The following is a 21,035-nucleotide window of genomic DNA, read 5'->3' as shown; positions in this document are numbered from 1 at the left end:
TGACTCTTTTAACAATAAATAATACATCTCTCCAGTCCTTATAGGCACCGTGCTCCGTTTGCTAAAGAACTCAAGCATTAGGAATATTTCTGAGAGGCCTTTATTGTGCATTTTGGAAATCCAGTGACACTGACACAGTACAGAATCCTACACCCTATTCTCCCCCATTTCTCATGATAGGACATCTATTAGGAGGAAGTACCTTAATCCCACCTGTAATCTTAATTTAAACAGAAAGAGAAAAAGAAAATGGCAGGGGAACGAACTGGCTTCATTTTCCACAAACAACATCCATTCTGGGGTCTGGGGTGACTTTCACACTGTTAAAAACAATAAGAGGACATTAAAACTTAGTCCATTCTTACTGGTCCACTGTCAGTCAGTTTGTCAGATATCAGTCCACTTTACATCACTTTCTTGAGAAAAATAAAAACAATTATGAAAAAACAAAAACGCTCAATAACCCATAATATACATAAATGGAGATCAACTGCTTAAATATGTGAGTGGAAGATTTTTTGTTTTTTTCTGTTTTATACTGTAATTCTCATTTAATCATTTCATATACATTTCCTCTCTCTCAAAGGTCATCTACAGTAAAACTAGGCCTGTGGGTTGGTCTGGGAAATCTGACATGGCATCACGTATCTGCAGCATCAGTGAGCGAGTGAAGTGATTGGTCCTGTAGTAGCTTCAGTCTTCATCACTGCCGCTACCCGAACGCTCCTATTAAGAAAGATAAAAAAAGTATAAGTGAGCAAAGTTAATGTGAGTAGGGGATGGGTGTCAGCAACTAATATGATACATGTGACAATTCAATACACTGAGATCATAATTGGATGGCGATTGAAACTGCGGCAAATGGGTAAATCTTGATTAACCTCAAAGCTCATGGTAGGTCGTCTTTAAAGGTTTATGTTATTTAAAAAAAAATACATAAATTTATATATATATATATATATATATATATATATATATATATATATATATATATATATATATATATATATATACACACACACATACATTCTCCTATGGAAAAAATGAATAGCATTTTTACTTCCAGAACCTAGACTGTTGTGCTATTAGTCCCAAACTCATAGTGAAAAATATATAGTTTGCATAAAAGAAATGGACCATTAATATTTTTTTGAATTTAGTCACTGTAACAACAATTAAGGATAATTCTCACCCAAATTCTCATTACCGTAATGAGTCTAGATTGTTTGCATTACAATAATATGAATTGGGGCGGGAATTAGATATTCCTGAAAATAATGTCACAATTTTCATGACGAGTGACAACTTGTTGAAAATGCCAATATTTGTATTTTAAAGGTGCTATAAGTGATTTTTTTCATGGAAAGGTCTGCAAAAAAATGTTCCTACTCCCTGAAAGATATTAATAAAATAAGTGTCGTGAGATACCTCACCGGTCTCTGTGTCAGCTCTAGACTCTGTAAACAGGGGGCCGTGGTCTCTGACTCGTTCTCACAGTGTTGTAGTTGCAGCAAATTATTGAGGCTTAATGCCATTTTTATGCCATGTTGTTCATAACAGTTGTCAGCTGAAGGTGCCATTATGCTGCTGTTGTTTTTAACAACCGATTCTGCATGATGTCGGCTTCAATATAGCTAATTTGGTATCTACGGAGTGCAGGGTTTTGGAAAGAGGGGGCGTGGCTAATTCAACGGCTCAGTTCGTGGAAGTAGAACGGCTAAAATCTAATTTTGACAATTATTCGACATGATTACCACGTCCTGTTCGTCGTCGCTGTCATCGCTAACGACAGGTTTTGGCCGTGAGCTCCGTCCGGTTCGCCGTCTTCCCTTTCCTCTCTCCACCTTTTCCTTGCGACTCAACTTTATCTTCACCTTCACTGAACGAGCTAAAACACACATTAAGCATGAACTCACATATTAACATTTTCAAATTCAAATCTTTTTACAACTCTGCTCAGATAAATTCATATTTTCACACATTATTTCATTTACAGGTTTCAGTATTGCCATCAACGCTCACATTCAGATTCCGATCCTTCATCAGCGTCTTCCTCCTCCTCTTCACTCTCCTCTCCCTCACTGTCTTCCTCTTTCTCGATCTTCTGCCGCACGCTGGTAAACACGGACTGCAGCACGATAGAGTCCTCATAGATCTGAAAGGAGATCAGGAACTTTGTCAGTGTTTAACTGTGTTTTGTTGACTCAGTGTAGAGCACATTTCATTTTAGAATTTTAGTAGTCAACAAGCAGAAAAAACATCCGTGCCAAATACAGAGAAACTTATGTATCCGGGTTACTCCGGCGCATAGGCTCAAAAAATGTAATCCAAGGAAAGAGAAGGCTTGCACATGAATGTCCATAGAAAAAAGTAGTTTTCAATTTTAAACATTCGTGTGCGAGCCTTCCCTTTTCTTGGATTTTATCATTTTACAAAACGCCTTCTGTTACGGTTTCTCTATTAGAACTTTTCAACAGAACATTATTATTCACTAAAATGCCTCATAAATAAAAAGAACGGGATGATCCATTAGATCAGGGTTTCACAAACTTTAAGTGAACTATGTGGGGACTAAAGGGAATGTATGTATGTTTGTGACTTTTACCAGTGATCCTTCCAAGTTAAAGGTCTGAGCGTTCGAGCAAAGCAGCATGATGTCCTTCTCCAGGTCGTTCAGACTGCGGTACTTATGAATCTTGATGCGCTCCTGTAGAGAAACATATTACCATAGTATTAGAATATGTGTGTCTATTTGGAATGTTATTGGTGAGACAGAAGTAAGGCACTTCAGAGGAAATTTGTTTTTGATAAACATCCCAAGTAGAGCTGTCAAAGATTCATTTAAAACATTTAACACTTAAATTTTTCTTAATCGCGATTAACGCGTTTACAGATTTGACAACAGATTCCAGCATTTTATTCAGCTCCGTGTGAGTTCTAAATACTGGTTGGAGTAAGGCGGAACCTTTGCGTTGGGTCCGCCTGGGGTCGTATTGTTTTGTTTTCTTTCCTTAGAAGGAAATAAATGCATTTTGACAGGAAAAGTAGTATATAGTCAAATTCCAGCACTTTCAAAATCTACGATTAATCGCAATTAACTATGAAAAATTATGCAATTAATCACGATTAAAAAAAAAAAAGTAACTGACAGACAGCACTAACCCCAAATCATTAACATACCTTGATCTTCCTGAAGTCCACAGGTTTGCGAATCAGTTCATAATATTCTGGTAGCTCTTTACGAGAAGGCAGTTGAATAAACACCTCACTGAGCTGTCTTCCATTGCTATGTAATACAACAAGGCAGAAGGTCGTTACAATACTACATGAGCTCAGATACACAACAGAACGTGTGAGCTAATAGAACTTCCCATTATAAAAACACCTGGGTTCTGTCCCAGTTGTTTATCTTTTTTAACACAAGAAAACTTTGGGTGTGAACAGCCCTCAAGAATGCATTCATCTAGAGAAGAATATGACAGAACCAACTAACCCATCCTTGTACTTGATTACGGTATCCACAATCTTTTTCATCTTCTTGGTGAGCGTGGGAGGGTTGGGGGAAAGTTTTTCAGCAGGAGGACGGCCACGTTTCTTCTGCTTCTTACTGTCATCGTCTTTATCTCTGCTCCGCCCACTGGAGCTAGGCATGGCCGGACCTGGAAGGTCAAGATCACGATCCCGCTTCCTCTTCCGGGTTGTCTTCTTGTGGCGCACCTCCTCTTCAATTTCGTCAAGAGTGCCTTCCTCGATGGCCTGTGAGAGAGTGAAGTACGTGAAGAAATTTGCCATTTTGTAACTGCCAATTCACGGCAATGGTGATTTTTATGAACGTCATTCACCTTGAGCCACTGTTTCTCTGTGAGAGAGTCGCTGTAGTCCACCTCCTTTCTCTGACGGGAGCCGCGGCCAAACATCTTCTCCTCCTCTTCCTCACAGGTGAGTCTCTCCACTTCTGCGTCATCCTTCATGATCCAGGTAGGCAGCTCATCCTCTTCCATCAAACGGGGTTTGCGCTTCGGGTTGCGAGCTTCTTCACGACGACGGTCAAGATCCATACGCTGGAGGAAAATAAAAGAACATAGAAAGAAAAATTGCCTTAACTTGTCAAAAATTCCAAGGATGTATGACGTTCTCTTCAGTGGACATGTTTCATCAGATATGGACCCCTTAAGGCCCGGGTATACTTTGTTTATTTTTCTGCGTTCCGGATCGGATTGCACTTGGACGGCCACGTTGCCCTTCATAGCATACACACTTTTGACCGTGAGCAAATCCGAATGCGTTCGACGCATACACACTACGACTGTTTTGTGATACTCTTTTAGTAGTCAACGGCTGGGGCATGCCAGGAATGTCCACGTGTCGAGAAAATCGCACGCGGACAGTATGTGCAGACCGTGCCGATGACGAAATTTGCATTAAGTATACTGTACGCGGAGCGATCAGCTACGCGGACAACCAAAGTATATTCTGTGATTATGACTTAGTCAAGATAAAGGCCAGTGTATGTCTTCTGCAAACTTGCTTGAGCCTTACAATGTTTTACTATATTTAACCCTTTTCTCTTCCTTCTAATTGCAGAGAACTGTATATTTCAGATTAGTGCTCCTTTATTTTTGTAAAACTATCTTCTGTTTTCACAGAAAAAAATGATGCTGGAGTGCTACTGACCATGAAGTGATCAAACTCTTCCTCGCTTCTGGCGATCATCTGGTTAACAGTCTCATCATCAGGCACCTCATCTTCCTCCTGAGGAAGTGAAAAACAGGGCCAGGGTCAATGGTAAAGAAAACTGAGGGTGTACATGTATATTCAGACTTCAGAATTGTTTATTGACAAGTGTCTGTACCTCATCCTGCTCTTCGTGCTCCAGGATGGCTTGCAGGAAAGCTCTGCGTTCGTGGCCGGAAGATTTCTGATCAAACATACCAGCTTGAATGACCTTCTGGTCCACGTTCAGCTTGTATTTGGCAGCGGCCAGGATCTTCTCTTCTACGCTGTTCACAGTACACAGACGCAGTACACGCACCTCGTTCTGCTGCCCGATACGATGAGCTCGATCCTGGGCCTGCAGATCCTATGAGAGCAAAGAGAGATGTAGGAGAACAAATATAATATTAAGTATAATATACTTTCAGAAATCAAAGTACAAAAATGCTGAATACAAGAAAACTAAATAACAGGAGAATGAGGATCTTTCAGTGACCAGCACTAAGATTCTATTCTATACATTCTGTGCTACAAAAGAATGTTAGCAAAGATTATATTCAATAGATTCAGTTTTATACAACCTTTAGTACCAAGGACTCTTTCAATATATTTTCATTCTATACATTCTTTTCTACAAAGATTCTATTTTACAGAATTCTGTTAAACAAACATTATTTTTAACCAAGTTTCTATTCATATTATTTTACAAAGATTATATTTTACATTCTACTCTACAAAAATTCTAAATCTATTTTACAAATACTCAGAATCAGAATCAGCTTTATTGCCAAGTATGCTTACACATACAAGGAATTTGTCTTGGTGACAGGAGCTTCCAGTACACAACAATACAAAACAGCAAAAATACTTTTTTTAAAAATAAAAAAAATTGAATAAAAAAAAAAAAATAGATAAATATTGAAAATAAAAAAGTATATACAGAATACACAATAGACTAATATATATTATATATATATATATACACACACACACACACACACACACACATTTATATACATATATACACACACATACATACACACACACACACACACACACACATATATATATTTATATACATACACACACACACACACACACACACACACATACACGTAAATCGGTTATATACAGTGCAAGGGAATGTAAATGGCAGAAGAGGTAGGATGTGTTGGATAATATAAAAAGACTAAGCTGTTTATTGCACATTAATTATTGCTCAATGGGGCAGTTTTAACTGTTCATGAGATGGATAGCCTGAGGGAAAAAACTGTTCCTGTGCCTGATGGTTCTGGTGCTCAGAGCTCTGAAGCGTCGGCCAGAAGGCAACAGTTCAAAAAGGTATTGGGCAGAGTGAGTTGGGTCCAGAGTGATTTTCCAGCCTTTTTCCTCACTCTGGAAGTGTATAGTTCTTGAAAGGGGGGCAGGGGGCAACCAATAATCCTCTCAGCAGTCCGAATTGTCCTTTGTAGTCTTCTGATGTCTGATTTCATAGCTGAACCAAACCAGACAGTTACTGAAGTGCAGAGGACAGACTCAATGACAGCCGAGTAGAACTGTATCAGCAGCGCCTGTGGCAGGTTGAACTTCCTCAACTGGCGAAGGAAGTACAACCTCTGCTGGGCCTTTTTCACAATGGAGTCAATGTGGGTCTCCCACTTCAGGTCCTGTGAGATGGTAGTGCCCAGGAACCTGAATGACTCCACTGCTGCCACATTGCTGTTTAGAATGGTGAGGGGGGACAGTGTTGGGGTGTTCCTCATAAAGTCCACTATCATCTCCACTGTTTTGAGCGTGTTCAGCTCCAGGTTGTTTTGACTGCACCAGACAGCCAGCTGTTCAACCTCCCTTCTGTATGCAGACTCATTGTCATCTCAGATGAGGCCGATGACAGTGGTGTCGTCTGCAAACTTCAGGAGCTTGACAGAGCGGTCCTTGGCGATGCAGTCGTTGGTGTAGAGGGAGAAGAGTAGTGGGGAAAGCACACATCCCTGGGGGGCACCAGTGCTGATTGTACAGGTGCTGGAAGTGAATTTCCCCTGTCTCACAAGCTGCTGCCTGTCTCTCAGAAAGCTGGTAATCCACTGACAGACAGACGTGGGAACAGAGAGTTGGTGTAATTTAGTCCGGAGAATAGCTGGGATGGTGTCCACAAAAAGGATCCTTGCATATGTCTTTGGTCTGTCCAGATGTTGCAGGATATGATGCAATCCCATGTTGACTGCATCATCCACAGACCTATTTGCTCAATAAGTAAATTGAAGGGGATTTAGAAAAGGTCCAGTGATGTTCTTAAAGGTGGGCCAACACCAGTCTCTCAAATGACTTCATGACCACAGACATCAGGGCGACAGGTCTGTAGTCATTAAGTCCTGTGATTTTTGGTTTCTTTGGGATGGGGATGATAGTGGAACGTTTGAAGCAGCATGGGACTTCACATTGCTCCAGTGATCTATTGAAGATCTGTGTGAAGATGGGGGCCAGCTGGTTAGCACAGGATCTAAGACATGCAGGTGAAACGCCATCTGGGACCTGTGCTTTCCTTATCCTTTGTTTTCGAAAGACGCAGCTCACATCATCTTCACAGATCTTAAGTGCAGTTTGAGTAGCAGGAGGGGGGGTTGCAGGAGGTGTTGGTGTTTGTGTGAAGTGAAGGTCAGAGTGGGTCTGGGGTGTGAGAATGGGCCTTTCAAATCTGCAGTAGAACACATTCAGGTCGTCAGCCAGTTGCTGGTTCCCTACAGGGTTGGGGGTAGGAGTCCTGTAATTTGTGAGTTGTTTCATGCCACTCCACACTGATGCAGGGTCGTTAGCTGAAAACTTGTTTTTCAGCTTCTCAGAGTATCTTCTTTTAGACACTCTGATCCCCTTGTTCAGTGCGTTCCTGGCCTGATTGTACAAGACTTTATCCCCAACTCTGTAAGCATCCTCTTTGGCCTGACTGAGTTCCGCTGTAAACCACGGTTTGTCGTTGTTGAACTTTAAATAAGTCATAGTAGGAATGCACATATCCTCACAGAAACTGATATATGATGTAACAGTATCTGTGAGCTCGTCCAGGTCTGTAGCTGCAGCCTCAAAAACACTCCAATCAGTGCAGTCAAAGCAGGCTTGCAGTTCCAGCTCTGCTTCGTTGGTCCATCTCTTTACAGTCCTTAATACAGGTTTAGCAGATTTTAATTTCTGTCTGTAGGTTGGAAGAAGATGAAACAGACAGTGATCAGAGAGTCCCAAAGCTGCTCTAGGGACAGAGCGATATGCATCCTCTATTGTTGTGAAGCAGTGATCCAGTATATTTCTGTCTCTGGTTGGGCATGTAATGTGCTGTTTGTATTTGGGCAGTTCACATGTGAGGTTTTCTTTGTTAAAATCCCCAAGAATAATAATAACTGAGTCCGGGTGTTGTTGTTCTGTGTCTGTGATTTGATCAGCCAGCTGTTGCAGCGCCGCATTCAAACACGCGTTTGGCGCGATATACACACTCACCAGAATAAACGGGGAAAACTCCCGTGGCGACTAGAGAGGCTTACAGTTAATAAAGAGCGCTTCCAAATTAGGACAGCACATCTTCTTTAACGTTGTTACATCTGTACACCAACTTTCATTGATGTAAAAGCATGTTCCACCGCCTCTCGTTTTCCCCGTTAACTCCGCGATGCGATCCGCTTTGAACAGCTGAAAGCCCAGCAGATGTAACGTGCTGTCCGGAATGGATTCACCCAGCCAGGTTTCTGTGAAGTACAAGGCAGCAGAGGTTGAAAAGTCCTTGTTTGTGCGGGTGAGGAGATGTAGTTCGTCCGTTTTGTTAGGGAGAGAGCGGAGAATCGCAAGATGAATGCTCGGCAGCGTTGTTCGAAAGCCCCGCTGACGGAGCTTGACCAGCGCGCCTGCTCGTCTCCATAGCGCATTTAAACAACACAGCCGCACCTCCGACTAAAATGTCAAACAAAACGTCTGAATATTCAAAAAACGGGAAAAGACTGTCTGGTATAAGCTGTCGAATGTTCAGCAGTTCGTCTCTGGTAAAACTGACTGGAAAAAGATGATTAAACACAGGACAAACAAACAAAAACAACAAAACAATAGAAGCTCTCCACACCGAGGTGGCCATCTGCGGCGCCATCATGATGTTTGTTTCTAAAGATTTTATTCAAGACAAATATTATTCTATTGCTATTTTTCATGAGACTGGATGGTACCTGGTGAGGGTTCCAGTCGCTGTCAAAGATGATAACAGTGTCTGCAGACTGCAGGTTCAGCCCCAGACCTCCAGCTCTGGTACTCAGCAGGAAGATGAAGTACTGATACGATGGGTCATTAAAGTTCTTCAGCAACATACCACGATCTTCAGCCTTAGTGGTTCCTACGGACAGAAACAGAATTTTTATTTTTTACATTTCTGGACAATTATTTGTTGATGGAATTGACTTGATTGTTCAATCAATCAAATACCTTAATAAAGTCAGTTTAACAGCATCCGCAAAAATGTCTTCATTCTATGTACTTTTAAAGCAAATGGATGAGTGAATCTGGTTGAAGAAAGCTCACCGTCCAAGCGCAAGTATTTGAAGTTGCGGTAGGCGAAGTAGTCCTCCATGATGGTCATGAGAGTGGTCATCTGACAGAAGAGCAGCACTTTGTGGTTGGTGGCACGAAGCTTCGGCAGGATACGATCCAGCAGCTCAAACTTACCAGAGGCGCGGTACAAATCAAGTCTGTAATTGGTCAAGACATAATTTTGTAAATCACAGGATACAAATGAGAATGTGGATTATCTTCTGAAATCTTTAATCATCAGTAAATGCTCGAATGGATAAAGTTCTGCTTACCCCTGAACAACCCCTCCAGTGAAGCCCAAGTGCTCAGAGAAAGATTCCTGCAAAACAAACATAAAAATATAAAATAAGGTACAAAAACCTATGGGATAGCTGAACAGCATATAAACAACAATGTTTGGAGCATAAATACAACAGACAATTACCTCAATGTGTTGGAACATGTAAGGATGGTTACAGATCTTCCTCAACTGCATAATAGTGTTCATCAGTGTCTTAGTGCCTCCTTTACCCTGTAACAGACAGAAGAAGTGGTCAGATCATCCCTGAAACATACAGTGAACGTCTTCACACGTCTCTTCTTGGATCACATGCTCTCACCTTCTTGTCTTTCTCAGATCCATCAGTGAGCAGCACTCCTTTAGCCTGCATATGTCTGTACAGAACTCTCTGTAGCGCTGACATGTCACACTTGATCACGTATTCCACCTGAATGGCGGAAGAGGAGAAACAAACGTTTGAAAACTGTTAAAACAATGAAGATCTATAAAAGGCCTAAAAGGTTTGTTGAAGATGCCTAAAGGTTTTACATGCATCTACTTGTATAACAAACCTTCTCAGGCAGTTGGGCCTCCACTTCCTTCTTGAGTCTCCTGAGCAGGAAGGGACGGAGCACTTTGTGCAGACGACGAATGATCAGAATGGTCTCTTCCTCATTCAGGTCCACCTTTAGAACATGACCAGGTTAAAAAAAATTGAGTTATGACATAAGCACTAGAGGTCTGCACAGGCCTTAAAAAGGAAACCCGAACCGTACCAGAGACCGTGTGGTCAGACCTTACCCAGCCTGAACAATACCGTCAGATTTTAAGCCCGAACCCGACCTGAAATCACTTACTATCTAATTAATTATAATATTTTTTTTTTAAATAATTTTATTTATTTATCACACATTATACATTTGCACATATACAGTGAAATTCTTTTTTTCACATATCCCAGCTAAGCTCGGGTCAGAGCGCAGGGTCAGCCAAGATACGGCGCCCCTGGAGCAGATAGGGTCAAGGGCCTTGCTCAAGGGCCCAACAGTGGCATCTTGGCAGTGCTGGGGCTTGAACCCCCAACCTTCTGATTACTAACCCTGAACTTTTACCGCTGAGCCACCACTGCCCCAAAATTTTGTTTCTATCTTTGTGACAACTGCGCTAAAAACAATCTAGACGTACCGCAAAGAATGAAACAGAGCGCAGGTGTCTCCACTTGCGTTTTTGAAAACTTGAAGTACTTCTTAACTTGACATGGTGTTTAAAATATGCCGGTCCTGCACGAAACGCTGAAGAAAAATCGAGACGTGGTGCAAATGTCAAAGACATTCGTCCAGCATGTGTTTAAACAATGGGAAAACAGAACAGATGTGCGCAAAAACACGTTCGGTGTGAACGGCCCCTAACTCATCCGTTCGCACGTGTCTGAGTGAGAGAATGTGCACGAAACAAGTTCAGTAAGCCTGTTTATTTTTTCATTAATTACAAACCCGACATGAACCCGAAGTCCTACATGAAAAACTGACCCGAACCCGGCGGGTTCTCGGGTCTTGTTGGGCCCAGGTCGGGTTGCAGACCTTTAATAAACACCTATCGACTTTAATAGGGAAATTACCAAAATCACCAAAAACTGATCAAGATTATGTTTCAATGAGCCCATTTACATTTCCCAAAAATCAGCTTATTTAAAAAAAGCGATTTTTGGGAAAGGTTCCCTGTTTACATGGAATTTAAAATAATCGAGATAAAGGGGGGTGGGGGGCTGTTGCACACCAGATGCGTCTGGCGGACAACATGGCACATTCTAAAATTTGAAAATTGTTTTCTATGAATGTGTGCACAGCTACGACTCAAAATTCTGAAGCATCACGAAGTGCAACTCTCATAGTTTTCCATTTAAATTCCACCCAAATTATCATCAGAGGACACAGATTATTTACTCTAGCCATCACTGGATGATATATTGTGCTTATGTTTTTCGTATAGCCTACACAATGTGTTTTCAGTTACAAGTATGTCTTTTTGTGGTTTGACAGCTTGAATAAAAAAAGCCTAAAAAAGCCCTTTACTAATCGTTCAGTTTGTGCAGTTACACCAGTTTCATACACTAACCTGCAAACTCATTAACGTCACTTCTGGAAGATTCTTGAAGAGAAAAACCTTGATAGATTTTGTGCTTACTGTCTGCCACCTGAACCGCATCGATGTGCCCTGTGTGGTGCTTCTCATCCGGTGTGCGACCGCTTTTATTCTCTGCTTTTGACTTCAAACCATGAAGAGGCATTTGCACAACACTTGTGTACATTGGATAAGCCGGTAAGAACGGTAGTAAAGGTGTTTACATGCAATGCGAAATCGGGTAATGGGCAAAAATCTACCCTTGTCGATCGGTTTATTCTTAAGCTGTTTATGACCTCAAGGCCCAGATATACTTCATACGAAATCGAAAAACGAATGGGTGTGACATCATTTAGAACAAAATCTGGCAAAAAAGTTGTTTTTGCATTGGTTTCGGCGGTTCATAACTTTTAGGAAGACTTTTAACAGGCTGCTAAACACCTTCTTACTGCCAATGGTCCACGTCATTGGTAGGTCTGACCTGAAGCTCCACCTACTATTAAGTATTTCAGTCAGTATTCAACATGAACACATTGGCATGAAAGACCATGTCAAGCCTTTTTTTTATTTTTTATTAGTCTACAAAAAGAAATCTACTCAAATACTCAAGTGCCCATTCACTCATGTGCCATCTGCAGCAAAAGCCATTCACACATCTGCCAAAAGTAAGATACGCCTCTCTTATCATCATTCTTTTGTCTGTATTATGAACATTGACACTCTTTTATACACCCATCTTTGCAGTAGTATCAGTGTCATCATAAATTACAACAACAAGTGTAATCGGTGCATATTATGGCCACGTATAACGTGTTAGCGCATTAGCATCATGAATTCAGAATCTAAACAAGACAAATTAAACATTATCTACTGCATATGTATTACTTTAAATCATCATTGAGTGGTTAAAACAGCTTCTTTTACTGATTAGGTGTGGATTCTACTCATGAGGCATAAAGTCATTGATAACAAATTTTTAAGGTTTTACATGTAATGTCCTCATATTTAAATGTACTTCTAAACACCTCCCACAGCAGTGTGGCGGGCGTCTAAATGTTCGCAAACAGTATACCGTTGCTCGGCTGTTTAGAAATTCTTTTTTTACCCCTGAACAAAGAAAGAAGAAGAATTTCTGCAGGAGTATGTCAGGGCCTTTACATTGATAAAGGAAAGCTGTTTAATGCATTTAAATGACCAGACACGTATTCAGCTTTTAAGCATAAGCGGTGTAAGAACGTGCATGTAAACGCGCTCAATAACAAATCTCAGATCAGCAAAATTAATCAATTGTACATAAACCACATACCGGTTGTGTATCTTTTCCACAATCCCCTGAAACCATGCACCTACTAAAACACTGTGCATCTAATATTATCGCAATTCAGGTTACCTTCTCTCCAGTCATGGCGAACGGAGCGTTGAACCACTGTTCGAAGGTGCTGCAGCTCTTAAAGATGGTGGGCAGCAGGAAGTTGAGCAGAGCCCACAGCTCAGGCAGCTTGTTCTGCAGCGGTGTGCCAGTGAGCAGAATACGCCGGGGCGCCAGGTAGTGCGTGTTCAACACCTGAGTCAGCTTACAGTGGTGATTCTTCATACGATGCCCTTCATCCACTATCATGTACTTCCAGCGAAGCTAAAAGAGACCAAAAGAACTGAATGAATTGTCAGCTCTCTTCAAAAAACCCAGTAAAGGACATAATAAGCAAGATTGACGACAATAAAGCCCTTCAACACAACAGGCTTGTAATGATAATGGAATGTACCTTGGCCAGCACTTGCTTGTCTTTGATGATGTACTCGTAAGTGGTGATCAGCACGTTGAACTTGCCACTGCGCAAAATGGGAACGAACATGCGGCGAGCAGCAGGAGACCCCTGAGAAGAAAACGAGAAAGTTGAGTTCTACACTTAGATGCTGTAGGTGACCATTATTTTGGGCTAGCTAACAGAGACCCAGTTTCACTTGCCATAACTGATTTCTGACAATATTTTAAATGTTCTGTACTACTTTAAGTACATCAACCAATCACCTTGTAAGCAACTTTTACTACAGACGGAGCCCACTTATCAAACTCGTACACCCAGTTTGAAAGAGTCCTGTAAGAGTGAAAACAAATATTTACAAATAAATATCACTGCAATTAGTTATCACGGGGGTTTGAACACAGCTAGTTTATTGTAAAATACCATATAATCTACATAAGAAATACACATTTAAAGCTGAAGTACGTAATTTCTGCGACACTAGCACTACCGAACGGAATCGCAAAAATAAACAATGTTTTCAAAACAGCTTTCTGAATACGCCCCCATCTGTAGCTGTTCAAACAGCCAGATAGTCCTGGCCACAACTCACGCCATTGGTTGAGTAAAGTTGTTGGGGCGGGTCTAAGCGAGTCGCTCAAAACAAACAGGAATTTTTATAGCAACACAGTGTTAACTGTTGGAGAAAATTAACCCATGGATGGCTTACTTATAGTTGTCTCTGAATATTAAGCTGGGGTAGAGGGAAGTATTTTAACACTGAAAGTTACATACTTCAGATTTAAAAACTGTATATCAGAACAAAAAAAAGAATGTTCATGCATATATAGTATCAGGTATAATGGCAAAGATTTGATTTACATGCACACAGTATTATCACCTGACTGACCAAAAACAGCAGAGAAAAGAGGGAAAATAAAATTGGAAGTGACTCACGAGAGCGGAACGATAATGAGGAAGGGTCCGTTCAGTCGTTTGTACTCCATGAGGTAGGTGATGAGTGCGATAGTCTGGATGGTTTTTCCTAAACCCATTTCATCAGCCAGAATTCCATTCAAGTTATTGTTATACAAAGACACCAGCCACTCTAGACCTTTTATCTACAGGGGGAAGCACACAGTATAACTTAAACACATGATATTTAACCAGTCTCACCAATGAAGCCATTGCTTCTGGGTAATGGCACTGGACAGTGTGTTTGTAGTTTGTCTAGTCTGTTGGATATTATGTTTTATGTTTGTACCTGGTATTGCTTGAGCTGTCCGTTTATAAGCAGAGTCGACTGCCGATCCACCTTCTCTGTGACGGCATGAGCCACAGCGTAGTACGACTGCAATCCACGAGCAAAAGCTGCGCTACCATATTCATCATCAACATCCTGCTTGGCATGCCTGTGAGAGATATAACAGATCTGATTCATCTGGCTGCATATCAAATCAGGATAAATTAAGAGGCCGTCTAAAAACACAGGAAACCTGTGAAAAAAATATTCTCAAAACTTCTGTTTTACAAGCAAAAGCACAGCTTTTATTCTGTAACGTACTCAATGATGTGCCGTGCATCCACCTCAGACACATCCTCACTGTCTGGATCTGGAATCTTTTTCTTCTCCTCGGTTGAGGACTGACTGTGCGGAGGCTGCTCGTCGTCTTCCTCCTTTGGGGAACAAGGAGGTACATTAAAACAATAAATAATTGTTTTGCAATATGTTTTATTCAACTTGACTTTAATAGGTTATATATAGGCTATATAAAGGCTAAACATACCGGAAACCTAAAGCTTTTTTTTAATAATGTATGGAGTGGCAGTGGTTATGTAAGAATAATGCTGCATTCCAGTCAACTTGGAAAGTCATAATTTCCTACTAGGAAAAGTGCAATGGAATGCCACTTGAAGTCGGACTTCCAACTTGGAAACTCATGTGGAAATCCTGAACTCCGATTTTGCCGAGATGCAATTGCGTGACGTCATAAAAATGTTGGCACATTCAATTTTTTTTATTTTTTATAATATCGATCAATGAGTCAAAGTTCCTACGTTACATGACATTAAAGCTTGTTTAACAAACACTTGCAGAGACATGGTAAATTAGACTCTCTTTTGATAATCGTACACGTAGCACAACTGCAAGCGTTGCAGCATTGTTTATCAATTGGGTTGCTAGGAGAAGTACCTGGTGACAGTCGAACCCCTGCTAAGCTAACGGGAGTGTAGCAGTTTTGTTTCCTTACACATCATCTTCTGAGCATCTAGCAAAGGAATGCCATTATGGTTGGAGATCGAAGACATCAAGTAGGAATATCCCACATCCATCTTTGAATGGAACGCAGCATAAAACTAGACAACATAAACTACTTGTTTACACTTCAAAAGGAATTTTAAAAGAAGATCTAATGGCAGCATTTGTGGCAAGTTGTCGTTTACCACAGAAAATAATTTAAATTTGTGCCTCAATTTGAATTAGAAATAAACCCCAAAAAGAAACATTCACAGATATCCATTTAAAATGGAAGTGTATTTTATATATATATATATATATATAAATAATGCAAACCTTGAAAGTTTGCATTATAAGTGCATAACACACTTTTTTCTTAATACTAAGTGTGAAAACCTTTACATATGAATAAAGGAAGAAATAAACATTTATATCAGCTTATATCAGCACGGTTGCAGCAGTATTTCTTCAAGCAAATGAGTAAACCTCTTTAGCAGAGAGCTGCTGCACTGATACACTCAAGAGAGAGGAGATAAAAACGGCTGTACCTCTTCCTCCTCCGAGCCGCTATCTTCACTGTCTGACCGGGGGGCCACTTCATACCTACAAACAAATGTTAAGAAAACATTCAGACACAATACATGTGAAGTGCATTACTCGAAGCACCTTTCAACCTACTGATTTAGAAATGAGAATGTGAAAATTCATGAATAGAAAAATGTGTTTTTATTAAATACCAATCCTTTCGTTTTCAGCAGCAGTGAGCAATTTAAAAAAATATGACAAGCTCCATCTAATTTCTGCTAAGATAAAATACATGCTAACCCTGGATTCATCTCCAGCCATGTATCCAGCTGTCCAGCTTTAGGAGCATCCATTCCAGTGAGGATTTTCCCACTGTCCACATGAATCACCTTCACAGGTAGATCACTCATCTGACTGGTCTCATCCAGTGGCTAAAAAAAAAAAACACAGGAAAACGGAGTGAGACAAGACTGCAATAGACCAAAGTTTTTTTGTTTGCTTTTCTTCCAAGAGCAACAACCTTTATTGCCGCAATATTGAGAGCTATGGTGATGAGGAAGATAAAAAAAAAAAAAAACAACAACTTGAATTTCATTCTGTTCTTCACACAAAGCTATTGTATTACTATAGGAGACTTTGAATATAGTGCACAAGCCTTATGGACTACTTTTATGGTGCTGTTCTGTCATTATTGGAGCTCAACAGCATCGTTCCCATTCACATTTATAGTCTGTAAAAAAGCAGCGTAAACATTCATCTAAACAATTTATGTAAAAGGATGTTTGGAATTCACCTCTCCATCTGGACCCAGAACAGGAGCCCCGCCCTCGGCATTCTCTGCCATCTGTGAAGAGAAAAATGAGGAGAACCTTTGAGTTCCAGAATTTCAAACACACATCGATAAAACAAATGAGGACTCCATTTCAATTACAGTCAAAGCTACAGCTGAAGTCAAAAGTGTATATATACTTTGGCTGAATTCATTAAAACTCATTTGTTAACCATTTAATATTTAATATTAGCAAAATATAGTTTTGGCAAGTTATTTAGGACATCTACTTTGTGCAGGACACGAGTAATTTTTCCAACAATTTTTTACAGACAGATTGTTTCACTTTTAGTTGACTATATCAGAATTCCAGTGGGTCAGAAGTTTACATACACAAAGTTAACTGTTCCTTTAAGCAGCTTGGAACATTCCAGAAAATGATGTCAAGCCTTTAGACAATTAGCTTCTGATAGGAGGTGTACTGAATTGGAGGTGCACCTGTGGATATATTTTAAGACCTACCTACTTGGTGCCTCTTTGCTTGACATCACAGGAAAATAAAAAATAAAAAAAATCAGCCAAGACCTCAGAAACAAAATTGCGGACCTCCACAAGTCTGGTTCATCCTTGGGAGCAATTTCCAAATGCCTGAAGGTACAACGTTCATCTGTACAAACAACAGTATGCAAGTATAAACACCGTGGGACCAGGCAGCCATCATACAGCATACCGGAGACATATTCTGTCTCGTAGAGATGAACGTAGTTTGGTGCAAAAAGTGCAAATCAATCCCAGAACAACAGCAAAGGACCTTGTGAAGATGCTGGAGGAAACAGGTAGACAAGTATCTATATCCACAGTAAAACAAGTCCTATATCGACATAACCTGAAAGGCTGCTCAGCAAGGAAGAAGCCAGTGCTCCAAAACTGCCATAAAAAAGCCAGAATACAGTTTGCAAGTGCACATGGGTTCAAAGATCTTGTTGGAGAAATATCCTCTGGTCTAATGAAACAAAAATTGAACTGTTTGGCCAAAATGTTTGGTGAAATGACATTTCACCTTCTTAAAATAGTGATCCTAACTGACCTAAGACAGGGAATGTTTTCTACGATTAAATGTCAGGATTGTGAAAAATTGAGATTAAATGTATTTGGCTAAAGTGTATGTAAACTTCTGACTGCAACTGTAGATTACTCCATTAACTCTTAATCTCCATTCAATCTCATCACCTTCTTCTTTTTCTTCTTCTTCTTCTTGTCTTTGAGGGCCTGGACAGCTTTGTGGGCTCTTACGAGCTCTGTGAGGTTGGCCACATACTCGTCTGTCTGCTGCAGTAAGAATGCCAGACGTTTGTCTTTCTTCTGATCGATCAGCTTCCTGTAACCCTCCTCATCTTCAGCCTGGGACAAACATATGCAAAGACCTTAATCTTTGGACAACAGCTTAAATAATGAATTAAGTTTTATACTTCAAGAAAAGATGGAGGGAAAATGTGTGTGTTCTCACCATCAGTCTTCTCATTCTCTCCTTCTCGATACGCTCGTTCTCTTTCTTCTGCTCTCTCTCAGTGTTGGCGTGGTACGTGGCCACGGCTTTGGTCAATTTCTGCATCTTTCCGGTGATGGAGCGATGGTATTCCTTGAAGTCCTTGGCATGCTGCAGGATGCTGTTGAGATACTCCTACAAGCACAGTAATTCCTTCAAAAACAATGTTGCTCATCCATTCTCATAATCATCATCTCATCAAAATTTTTAAACATCTTGGTGCATCAGATTAAAAATTTTGAATCTAGAGCCTGTTATTCGCTCTAGACCTGACGTTCTGTGAAGATCAATGTCTCGTAACTGAACAATGAGACCAAGGCAAAATGTATCAGTACCTGGTGTTTCTGTCGGCGCTTGCGTTCCTGCTCGATCTTCTGCTGTTTCTCAAGTTTCTCAGTGATACGAGCTTCACGCAGCGACTGTCTCTTACTGCGTTTGTAGGCCTTGCCATTCAGCGCTGTCTCCAGGGCAGTGTCACGCCGCATACACACCACTACTTCCTGACGGAGCTGAAAAGAGAGAAGAAAAGACAACATGGGTCAAAGGCCAGAGGTCAATGAAAAATGGGAGAACTTAGATGGAACCAATTTCAATAGATAAACTCCAGCAAGCAACTTATTGGGAAACCATGTCTAAACCACAAAAGTCTTACCTGTCTCTGAAAGTTCAGGAGCCTAAGAGCCTTAAGCTCAATGTTGGCTTTGGTCCTCAAGTCTCCAGCAAGAGAACCTGGAAGGTTCTCCAGTTCCTGAATACGATGGGCAATACGAGCCTGTAACCTGATGGATGGAAACAAAGACATCAAATGTTGAAGAAACAGGTTAATTGAGAAGCAAGGATGTGCCACCAGAAGTTGAAGAAATAAGAAAACTATTTGCCATATCTTTCCTAAAGCTATCAGTTCAACTCTTCATCTCACCTGTACTCTCTCTCCTGAAGGATCTCCACAGGGTCCAGGCCTCTGGGTTTCTGAATGGGCGTGATGCGGTTCTGTTTCTGATGGAGCACCATGGGTGGTGGCTGGACCGGTTGCCCTGGAGACTGGGTTTGAGGGGGCATGACGGGTGAGGCAGCGGGAGGAACGGAGGGTGGGGCTGGAGAGGGGCGGCCTGTGGGCTGGGGAGGTATCAGCTTCTGCGGGGCACTGGCAGGGGCAGCAGCGTTCACCATGGGTCCTGCAGTTACAAAAATATGGACATTATTTAACTCTGAGATATGCCCGTAAACACATACTACTGAGGTTCCCTAAATAAAAGATGGAATCCTAAAATTAAAATGTTTATCACTCTTGATTGTGGATAGATTCCTAGATTGACTAATGGACTCACCTTCAGACCATGACTTTGGTGGTCCATTAGAAGGTTGTCCCTGCATGCCTGGAGGAACCCCAGAGGGTCCTGGAGGAAGCATGTTTGGTCCGACCATTCCTGTATTGTACATAATAAAGTTAAAACACAAAGGAAGATTGACACATGATGGAGCTAGCAATGTTTTTGGTCAACATTCTGCTCTACACGGTACTAGAAACTCGCCTTACAAAGTGGTAGTTACTTCTGCATTTTGAACAGCTGGAAAATAATTAGAAAGGATTATCTCTTCTGTTCTCTTACCATGTGGTCTATTGTAGTTGGGTCCCCCAGGTCCAGGGCCCCCTGGTCCAGGAGGGCCTGCTCCTTGTCCTGAAGCAGGGGACATGTTGGGCATCCCCTGCTGCATGCCTGGCATCGGCCTCTTTCCCTGTACTGCCACCTGCAGGTGGTCAGGTAGGGGCTGTCCGCGTGCCAGCATCTTATATGCCATGATCTGTGCCCGCAGCTGGTGTAGCTGGTTTTGGTTGAAAGGTGTGGGTCCCCCAGGACCAGCAGGTCCACCTGCATTTGGAGGTCCTCCGCTGGGTCCTGCAACTGGTATGACACTTCCACTTCGGTTCTGCTGACCCATGGCCTGGGGGTCTCCACCCTCCATGGTTACTGCACCAGGGCCAGAAGGCATCATAGGGCCAGAAGGAGGCCCGTTAGAAGGTACCGGGCTGGGGGCATACTCAGAACTGCCTAGAGGTGATGGGTAACCTGGAAGAATTTAAGAGAGCAGGGTCAATTATGTATAACAGTGCCCTCCCACTTTCTCATCCATCTTGGTTCCGGAAGTATTTTTCCATTAATTTACAAAGACCAACCAGTTCCGAGGTGAATAACAATGTTAAAAACTTTAATTTGAGGCAAAAAAAGAAATTGGACAAAAAGGCTAAAGTACAAGACTGTGTACTTAATGTCTCAAAGAGAAATGTATGGTAGAACTGAAATATAAACATGTACAATAATTACAGAGCTGCAGTAACAACAAACATTTATGTCCATTACTTTCTAGTCATTAAACTTTCTACTGTGTACATTTTTACCCTACATTCTATGTTTCTTTTTCAGACATGACATCAGCTATCTGTGTTTCTGTTTCAAAGGGGCAACCCCATTCACCTTACCATCTCAATCACACATTTTCTCTAAAAAAAAAAAATCAAGCGTTTGAGCAGCCCCAATGGAGGAACAAAGCAGTGCACATCAAAA

At 41.2% G+C, this 21,035-nt stretch overlaps 1 protein-coding gene across 1 annotated transcript in view; it reads right to left on the bottom strand.

Moving 5' to 3' along the window:
• Nucleotides 1–84: 84 nt before the first annotated feature.
• LOC127451693 (transcription activator BRG1-like) overlaps nt 85–21,035 on the bottom strand; it is a 26,413-nt gene continuing 5,462 nt past the window's right edge. The window contains exons 4-34 of the mRNA XM_051716572.1: nt 20,082–20,540; nt 19,800–19,898; nt 19,391–19,646; nt 19,124–19,250; nt 18,807–18,980; nt 18,433–18,606; nt 18,156–18,326; nt 16,950–17,000; nt 16,457–16,587; nt 16,180–16,234; nt 14,957–15,069; nt 14,657–14,804; nt 14,350–14,513; nt 13,680–13,746; nt 13,414–13,524; nt 13,041–13,283; nt 10,102–10,215; nt 9,870–9,977; nt 9,695–9,781; nt 9,543–9,589; nt 9,262–9,428; nt 8,913–9,076; nt 4,853–5,080; nt 4,675–4,752; nt 3,843–4,061; nt 3,494–3,756; nt 3,181–3,286; nt 2,606–2,707; nt 2,023–2,155; nt 1,755–1,888; nt 85–726 (exon numbers count right to left, since the gene is read on the bottom strand). Of these exons, the coding sequence (XP_051572532.1) occupies nt 694–726; nt 1,755–1,888; nt 2,023–2,155; nt 2,606–2,707; nt 3,181–3,286; nt 3,494–3,756; nt 3,843–4,061; nt 4,675–4,752; nt 4,853–5,080; nt 8,913–9,076; nt 9,262–9,428; nt 9,543–9,589; nt 9,695–9,781; nt 9,870–9,977; nt 10,102–10,215; nt 13,041–13,283; nt 13,414–13,524; nt 13,680–13,746; nt 14,350–14,513; nt 14,657–14,804; nt 14,957–15,069; nt 16,180–16,234; nt 16,457–16,587; nt 16,950–17,000; nt 18,156–18,326; nt 18,433–18,606; nt 18,807–18,980; nt 19,124–19,250; nt 19,391–19,646; nt 19,800–19,898; nt 20,082–20,540 (4,526 nt within the window). The 3' untranslated portion in view covers nt 85–693. The remainder of the gene's footprint in view (nt 727–1,754; nt 1,889–2,022; nt 2,156–2,605; nt 2,708–3,180; nt 3,287–3,493; nt 3,757–3,842; nt 4,062–4,674; nt 4,753–4,852; nt 5,081–8,912; nt 9,077–9,261; nt 9,429–9,542; nt 9,590–9,694; nt 9,782–9,869; nt 9,978–10,101; nt 10,216–13,040; nt 13,284–13,413; nt 13,525–13,679; nt 13,747–14,349; nt 14,514–14,656; nt 14,805–14,956; nt 15,070–16,179; nt 16,235–16,456; nt 16,588–16,949; nt 17,001–18,155; nt 18,327–18,432; nt 18,607–18,806; nt 18,981–19,123; nt 19,251–19,390; nt 19,647–19,799; nt 19,899–20,081; nt 20,541–21,035) is intronic.

This window comes from Myxocyprinus asiaticus, chromosome 14, assembly GCF_019703515.2.
Source record: "Myxocyprinus asiaticus isolate MX2 ecotype Aquarium Trade chromosome 14, UBuf_Myxa_2, whole genome shotgun sequence".
NCBI classification, from domain to species: domain Eukaryota; kingdom Metazoa; phylum Chordata; class Actinopteri; order Cypriniformes; family Catostomidae; genus Myxocyprinus; species Myxocyprinus asiaticus.
Note: the sequence above shows the minus strand (reverse complement) of the source record. Positions and strands in the feature narration are given on the sequence as shown.